The sequence below is a fragment of the Pseudorca crassidens genome, chromosome 19 (assembly GCF_039906515.1).
Source record: "Pseudorca crassidens isolate mPseCra1 chromosome 19, mPseCra1.hap1, whole genome shotgun sequence".
NCBI classification, from domain to species: Eukaryota; Metazoa; Chordata; class Mammalia; order Artiodactyla; family Delphinidae; genus Pseudorca; species Pseudorca crassidens.
In genome coordinates, this window is record NC_090314.1 from 40771240 (window position 1) to 40778358 (window position 7119).

General features: G+C 61.9%; 1 protein-coding gene across 3 annotated transcripts; it reads right to left on the reverse strand.

Moving 5' to 3' along the window:
* Positions 1 to 1843: 1843 nt before the first annotated feature.
* NXPH3 (neurexophilin 3) lies at positions 1844 to 6482 on the reverse strand. Of its 3 annotated transcripts, none has more exons than XM_067714261.1 (3): positions 5964 to 6482; positions 4809 to 4982; positions 1844 to 3582 (listed from the first exon to the last, which is right to left on the reverse strand). In XM_067714261.1, the coding sequence occupies exons 1-3, from the start codon at positions 6015 to 6017 to the stop codon at positions 2878 to 2880; spliced, it is 933 nt and encodes a 310-aa protein (XP_067570362.1). In that variant the 5' UTR covers positions 6018 to 6482; the 3' UTR covers positions 1844 to 2877. The 3 variants fall into 3 exon arrangements, with proteins under 3 accessions (XP_067570362.1, XP_067570364.1, XP_067570363.1); XM_067714263.1 differs by having other exon boundaries at positions 4809 to 4878; positions 5964 to 6469; XM_067714262.1 differs by lacking the exon at positions 4809 to 4982 and having other exon boundaries at positions 5964 to 6465.
* Positions 6483 to 7119: the final 637 nt, after the last annotated feature.

The window sequence follows — 7119 nt, forward strand, 5'->3', positions numbered from 1 at the left end:
CAGGAAGTATCTGGTGATGGCAAGACTGGTAGAGCACAAAGTCTATTCCAGCAGAATTATGATTCGGGAGGAAATCTGTTAGCAAGGTCCTAATTGAGACGAGCCGCCCGTGTTACTGGGGAAGGCGGAAAAGGAGGGAGAGGCTGCACGCGGGCAAAATGAAGTTACTGAAATGAACACCCCCGCCCCGTGCAGGCAGAACTGTGTGCCAGGCAGGCCAGCCCTCCAGCTGTCGGCAGCATCTGGCTCTCTACAGGAGGAGAGGAGCCGGGGGGTGGGCCAGAGGGCCCCCCGCCCTGCTGACAGTTCAGTCAGGGGGGACAGAGCAGGGGCCCAGCGCAGCCACAGGACTGTGGGAGGTGCTCGTGGTCGGTCTCCAGCGTGTGTCCACAGGTGGGACAACGCACCAGAGCCCAGCAAGCCCAAGCCCCCCATGGCAGGCAGGGCCCGAGCCCTGTCCCTAGGGTGGGGAGGGAGAGGGTGGCGCGAAGGAGCTGGGGAGTCTCAAACCTCGGCTCAGGAGAGATGCCCCACAAGCAAGGTGCGGTGGCTGGGCGGGGAAGAGGCTGGGATAGGAGTGTGGGCTCAAGTCACTCACCCTTTCTGGGTCCCTTCCTATGAGGGGGACGACAGCAAGGTGGCTTCTGAGACCCCACCCAGCTCTGCTGTGCGGTGTGAGGGCGATAGTCCGAGCTGAGTGCTGCTGGGCAGGGGAGACAGGCTGCGGGTGACCAGAGCACCCTACCCTCACGCTAGGACTCTCCTCACTCTGGCTACCTGGCCAAAAGGGACCCAGGGGGCCCGCACGCCACCCTCCCAAGAGAGCAGATCTCCAATGGCCTCCAGAGAGGGCACTGTGATCTTGGTAGCAGGGGCCCAGCCTTCCCCACATGGAGCTCGAATGGAATTAGCCCAGCTAACTCCCAGATGAGGTGGCCTGGGCAGCCCTCCATTCTGAGGCCCTCCTATGGGCTGGGGCAGGGGCATGGCTGCTTTCAAGCCCCTTCTGTCCCTACCCCACCCTGGCCTGTTTCTCCCCGAGCATGTCATCAGACTGAACACCCAATACCCCTGATTCTCTGAAGGGACCCTTCCCAGGAGACTTCTGCAGGAGGAGCCGCTGGAAATCACAACGAGGAAAAGCATCAGAGGTGTCTCCTCGTCCCAGGAAGCCAGGGCCAGAAGGGAACTCAGAGGACATCTGAGAGGCCCTCAACGTGTGGTCCCTGGGCTGGGACCATCAGCGTCTACCTGGGCACTCATTACTCGTTAGAAAGGCAAATTCTTAGGCCCCACTCCAGACCTCCTGAATTAGAAACTCTGGGGTAGAACCCAGAAATCTGGGTTTTAACAACCCTCTTGGTGATGCAGAAGCCCACTCACATCTGAGAACCTCTGGGTTCCCAAATGGCAAGCTCCTCATTTTATAGAAAAAAAATGAAAAGAGAACCAGAGAGGACAATGGACTTGCCCAAGGCCACAGAGCAAAATACTGACAAGAGTGTTGGGACCCCAGTGGGCCCATCAGACAGATATCCAGGAAGGTGACAGGGAACACCTTATGTGGCCCATCCCACCTACTACCTCTTCCTCCCCAGCTACTTCGCAGATGCCACCCTCACCCCCTACCAGCCCCGGCACAACACCGGCCCAGCTTTCGTGGCTGGAAAGGGGGTGGAGAGGGAAGCCCTGGAGCATGAGCTCCAGTAGCTGTTGGAGCCCTGCAGCTCTGGACTCCAGAAAATGTCCTGTTGCCATCTGAGAAACTCTGGCCGGACCACGGGGTGCCTGTGGCCCTCCCCACCCCCGCTCCCATACCCCTCCCCAATAACTCAGAGTCCAGTGCCCAGGAAAGCTTTATTCCTTGATCTGAGAACGAGAGTCTGCACACAGAAGTCAACAAACTGATGATTTCACAAAACCTCCCCCCTCCCCACCCCCACAGACAGACACTACGGGACAGGCCCAGCACACCCGCTGCGGTGTGGCCTCACCCTGCCCCGAGCTGCAGATGGTCCCATGGGCCACAGGGGAGGCAGCATCTCTGTCCTGGCAAGACCTGGGCTGATGGGCAAGGCTGGCTATGGAAGGCTCACTCGCTGGATAAGGTCGTTCCCCGAGGAGCCAGCAAGGAGTGGGATGCACGTGGCTCACGGGTGGGCTTCCACGTGTGGTCTTGGTGCTGCGAGAATTACGATCGCCCCCTGTCTCAGCTTAAGGACGAGGGTCCCCTTCAGCACAAGGGTGGGGGTGGGGAGCAATGGCAAGAGAAGGAATTTTGGGAAGGGGTGGCCTGGCTGGGGGCAGATGGTCTCTTTGTCAAGACATCGAAGACTCCACAGGTCACCACTTCAGCCTCAAGCCACAGTCCAGGATGAGGGCTCGGGTCGGCCCACTGGGTGGGGCTGGAGAGTTCCGGTGCTGGCTCCCAGGAAGCCCCAGCTCCGCCATCCTTCAGTGCCCGCGTGCTGTCCTCACCGATGAAATAGCCCTCTCCTTGCTGTGTTCTTCCGCAGGATGGCAGGGAGGGAGCCAAGGTCTTGGGCTCCCCTCCATGACTTTATTGGTCTGCTTGCTCCAGGGGCCTCCTGGACCCAGCATCTCTCTATTGCTCCATGGGGAAGTCCTGGGAGGCCGCCCAGAGAACCCACTCCTCGGCCAGCGCTCCTGTGTCCTGGTCGCTCCACAGCCTCAGGCTGGGGCCAGCACCTGCGCCCCCTTCCCCGCCACCTGAGGCTTGGCCCTGGCGCCCTCTCCACCCCCGCGCTCCCCGCCTGAGGCCCCTTCCTCTCCCTGCCCAGTATCCAGACAGATGGCTTCCTGTGTGGGCAGGCCTGTCCTTCCAGTCCTGGCCTCGCCTCTGTGGCCTGCCCAGGGTCACCCGGAGGGGTAGTAGGGAGTATCGCTGTGGTAGTTGTAATCCGGGCACACCTTCTGGACTAGCCTGTAGTCTGTGCTGTAGAAGGCGATGTAGACGCAGACGACTTTGAAGGGCTGGGAGCAGCTCCAGGTGGCTGAGCTCTGAGCGTGGTCTCGGGAGCAGGTCTTGGCTGGGTCGTGGGTGCAGAGCGAGATCCGGCGGCCCCGTTCCACCTTCTCCCACTCCATCCGGCAGTTGAAGATTTTGGAGGCCTTGGCTTCAATGAAGATCTGCTGCTCCTGGTGGAACTCTACAGCTTTACTGGGGGGCACGAGGCTGATGGAGATGTTGCCCTGGCCCGTGGCATTGTGTCGGAAGTGGACGCTGAAGGTCCCATTGCCGTGGTCCACGATCTTCCCCGTGACGAGCAGGTTCAGGGCTACCGTCTTGATGTTGGAGTAGAAGTCACCCCAGCCAAAGATTTTCTTCACTCTGGCCGACGGTGGGGGGCTGTGGTTCGGGCGACTGGGGGGCTGCCCGAGGACCTCCCATGCCTCGCCAGGTGGAACCAGCAGGCCTAGGAGAGTAGAGCTGGCCATGGGGCGGGACTTAGGTGACATGTGGCCCCGCTTTCGAGGCATCCGGGGCCGGGGCTGGCTCTCAGGGTCGTCACGCTCAGGGTCCTCTGAGCCAGGGGGACCATCATCCTGGCCACAGATGACCTGTGGAGGGAGTTGGGAGGAGAATGAGCACCTGGGTCCCCAGAAGACCCAGGAATTCTGGTTCACTGCCTCCCACCACCGGCATCATCGCTCTGCCCTCCCTTCCACTCTGACTTGGGGCTGAGGGGGCCCTGCACATTGCCCACCTACTCTGGGGGCTGGGTATGCACTCTGGCCTGTGTCGTGGTTCCCTCTCATGTTCTGACACTCAGGTCACCCCTAGCTCCTCTCCCCACTGTCCTGCCTCTGGTCACTGTTCAAAGTCTTGGAAGGATGGTGGAGAATTCTCTCCAGTAGACCACGGCAGCAGAGGTACATGGCCCCAGCTCCTAGGGAGCCCCAAGTCTAATGGGGGAGGCCCAGCTCCCGATGTTGGGAGAGCCTTCATCTGATAGAAGAAGCTGTGATGACAGAGCACCCCTTTCTTATAGGAGAGGTAGAGTCCCCCACTCTGTGAAATTCCCAGGCTGATGGGGGAGGTACAGTCTCTGCCCTCAAAAAGCCCCAAGTCAGATAGGAGAGCTCCATCTCTATGCTGAGAGAGCCCCTAGTTTGACAGGGGAGGTACAGCCCTTGCCTTTGGGGACTTCCTAGTCTGTTGGATGAGACACCACCCCTATCCTGGGGTAGTTTCTACCTTCAGAGGCGAAGAGAACCAACAGATGATGGAAAAGAAAACAGAACCCAGCGAAATTCTCTCTCAAGTACACATGCAGTTAAGGTTTTGGCAGGAGGATTTGAGGGAGACCTGGGGTGAGTTCCATACCCAGGAGGGCCACACTCTCCTCCGGGGACCACTGGTGATAACTTGCCAGGACATTACTTATACTAGGAGGTAGGAGTTCTTATTATTCCCACTTCACAGATGGGGACACCAGACTCACAGGTTACATCACTACAAGGCTGTCACACAGAGTCAGACCTCCCAAGCCACTGCACTCCCGGGCGCACAAGCCAGATGGGTCCTTCTACTGGGATTTGATCCAAGCCCCATCCCCACCCAGGATCTCCTGTAAACTGCGGAGGCCTGGCTGGCCTCTGCTGCATCAGCTCTATTGACAGGCAACATCTGGGGAGGCTTCCTGAAGGAGCTGTGGGGAAGGCCAGCAGGACAGCCTGACGAGCTCAAACACAGGACAGCTCAGGAGGGCATCAGGGAGTGAACCGGGTTTCCTGAGGACAGCTGCCTGGTGTGGGTTTGCTCAGCTTCTGAAGAGAGTACTTACCTTACGTATCTCGTTATGAGCACCGGGGCACCAGCTCACAGCTGGGCAGCATCTGGATTTGCTGGTGACCCTGGGATGAGGGTGGGGGATGCCTGAGGTCTGGAGGGCTCCAAAGGGTTTTGTGGTCTCTTTTCTGGCCCTGGCCATGCCTGGGGCTGTGTGCGGTGGCCCTGCCTGCCAGGACCCAAGGGTGGGGCAGAGGGACAGTAGGAGGGGAAGCTCTGAGGGCTGGGCTCAAGGCGGCAGACCTGTGTGTACTCGGCCGCCGGGGGTCACAGCTGAATGGCTGGAGGATGGGGAGAAGGGCCCCGGGTGGGGATGTGATAAGGGAGGGCTTCTTCCACACGGTGGCAAAGATAATTATTGTTTTGAGGAGAAGGGCAGACCCAGGTGTGGGGCTGAGGCTTCTCCAAGACGGGATTTGTGGGTGGCGGTTGGCCACCCGACCCAATTGGTGGGTCGGAGGGGAGCTGAGCCCTGGGCTGGGGTCTGGGGTCGATTCCGCGCGTCCTGGGCCGCCAGGAAGGAGCGAGCGAGCGCTCGGGGAGCGGGCTCTGGGCGCTCCGCTCAGCTGCCGCGAGAGCCCGGGGCGGGAGCCGCCTGCCCAGGTCCTGTGGGGCTCCGGCTGCGCGCAGCCGGGAGAGAAGAGGAAAACAACAGGCGGGGAGGGAGGGAGCGGGAGGGAAGGCGGCAGCGAGGGACGCGGGGGCCGCCCCGCGCCTGTACTGGCTCGTACGCTGATGGACCCAGAGCGCGGGGCCCCTAGGTCAGGGAAGAGCCCCACAGCTCTGATGACTCTGGCAGGTCATCAGCTCCACAGCCATCCCCCACCACCCTTCCGCACGGCCCGGGGCCCGGGAAGGGGTCGAGTAACCCTTGGCGACGGCTGCGGGCATTTTCCCTCGTGCCCGTCGCACCTCCCGCCACCAGAGGCCGAGTGGGTGGGCCAGCCCAGCACCCTCTCCCCGCCCCTATTAACCCTTACTGTCCAGTCTCTGGCCTCGGCCCCGCCCTCTCCCCCAGCCTCCAGGCTTCCGCTCCATCCCCGGGATGCTGAGGGGAAGGGAGAAAGTTTTCGGGCTTGGAAGCTTCCCGCGCTCTCCCCCAATCCTCCCGGCCCCCGCCCCTCCGCGCCGCTCCCCGCGGACCACTCACCAGATAGAGGCTGCCCTGCACTAGGAACACGAAGCAGCAGCGAGTCAGTTGCATCTTCCTCCTTTGCTCTCGTGCCCCTTTCTCTCGTCTTTCCCCCTCAGGGTACCAGGCCCTTCCTCACCCCTGCTCTTTCAGGCGTGCCGTCCCATGCTCCAGTCCCAGGCCACTCGCGGCCCTTCGCTCTGCCAGCCGCCCGGGACCGACCCCGCCCCCTTCGGTCCAGCTGTGCAGCCGCCGCCCCCCTCCCCTGGTCCAGCTGTGCGCGGCACGGCCCCCTCTCGAGGTCCCAGATGGGTGCCCCGAGCGCCTCGAAGGGCCCCAGCTGCGCGGTGGCTCCGCCGCTCCAGATATGCCCCCTCGGTTCCAGCGGCGCCGCTCTCGCCCAGATGTGTTGGGGACCCGCGCGCGCGCTCGTCCCTGTGCTAATTCCCCAGACCAGACGGCCCCTCCCGCCCCGTCGCGGCGCGCCCCCTGGCGGACGCCCCTGGCCGCGCCGAGACCCGCCGCCGCTACCCGCGCAGCGCCCCTCCAGACTGGAGCGCTTCTGGCGCCCAGGCGGCTCCCGCTTCCTCGTCCCTCCCACCGGCTGCGGCGGCGGCGGCGGCGGCGGCAGGTACTGTGAGCCCAGCCGGTACCTCCAGAGTTAACTCCTCCCCTGCCGGCCAGCAACCCAGGGGCCTAGGACGCGAGGGGCAGGATGTGGGGGCGGAGTAACTGGGCGAGGAAGGGAGAGGGTGGTGGCCTCGGGAATAGGGACACTACTTTTTCCACCCCTCTGGCAGGGCGCCTGTCCCCGGTCGCGAGCATTGGGGATCCGCTGCCCTGCCCTGAATCCCAAGAGACCTGGAATTTGGAAAGGTCATTTTTCCCGAACTCATTACGAGAGCCAGAAAAGAACGTCTTCCTTACTGTAGCCTATTCCCACAGCCCAAAGTCCACTTCTCTCCGCAAGAGTTGCGTTTGTGCTGAGGGAAGTTCTTCTAGGTGTCTAGCCTGTACTCCTTTTGCTCAGGAGTCAGTTCCTTTCCTCTTCTACGTTACTCAGAGGGGCAGGGATAACCCTCCCTGCCTCCCCCCAATACCTCTCAGTCCAGTCGCTGTAACAGGAAACTTTTGGCTGGAGCGCTGGGCTGAAAAGGCCACTAGGGTCCAGACT

Excerpts from the sequence above, each read along its gene's own strand:
- NXPH3 (XM_067714261.1), bottom strand. The coding sequence starts at position 6,017 with ATGCAACTGACTCGCTGCTGCTTCGTGTTCCTAGTGCAGGGCAGCCTC. Across the intron at positions 4,983-5,963 it reads TGCAGGGCAGCCTCTATCTG|GCAGGGCCACCGCACACAGC; the intron begins GTGAGTGGTCCG and ends GGGTCCTGGCAG. Across the intron at positions 3,583-4,808 it reads CTCATAACGAGATACGTAAG|GTCATCTGTGGCCAGGATGA; the intron begins GTAAGTACTCTC and ends CTCCCTCCACAG.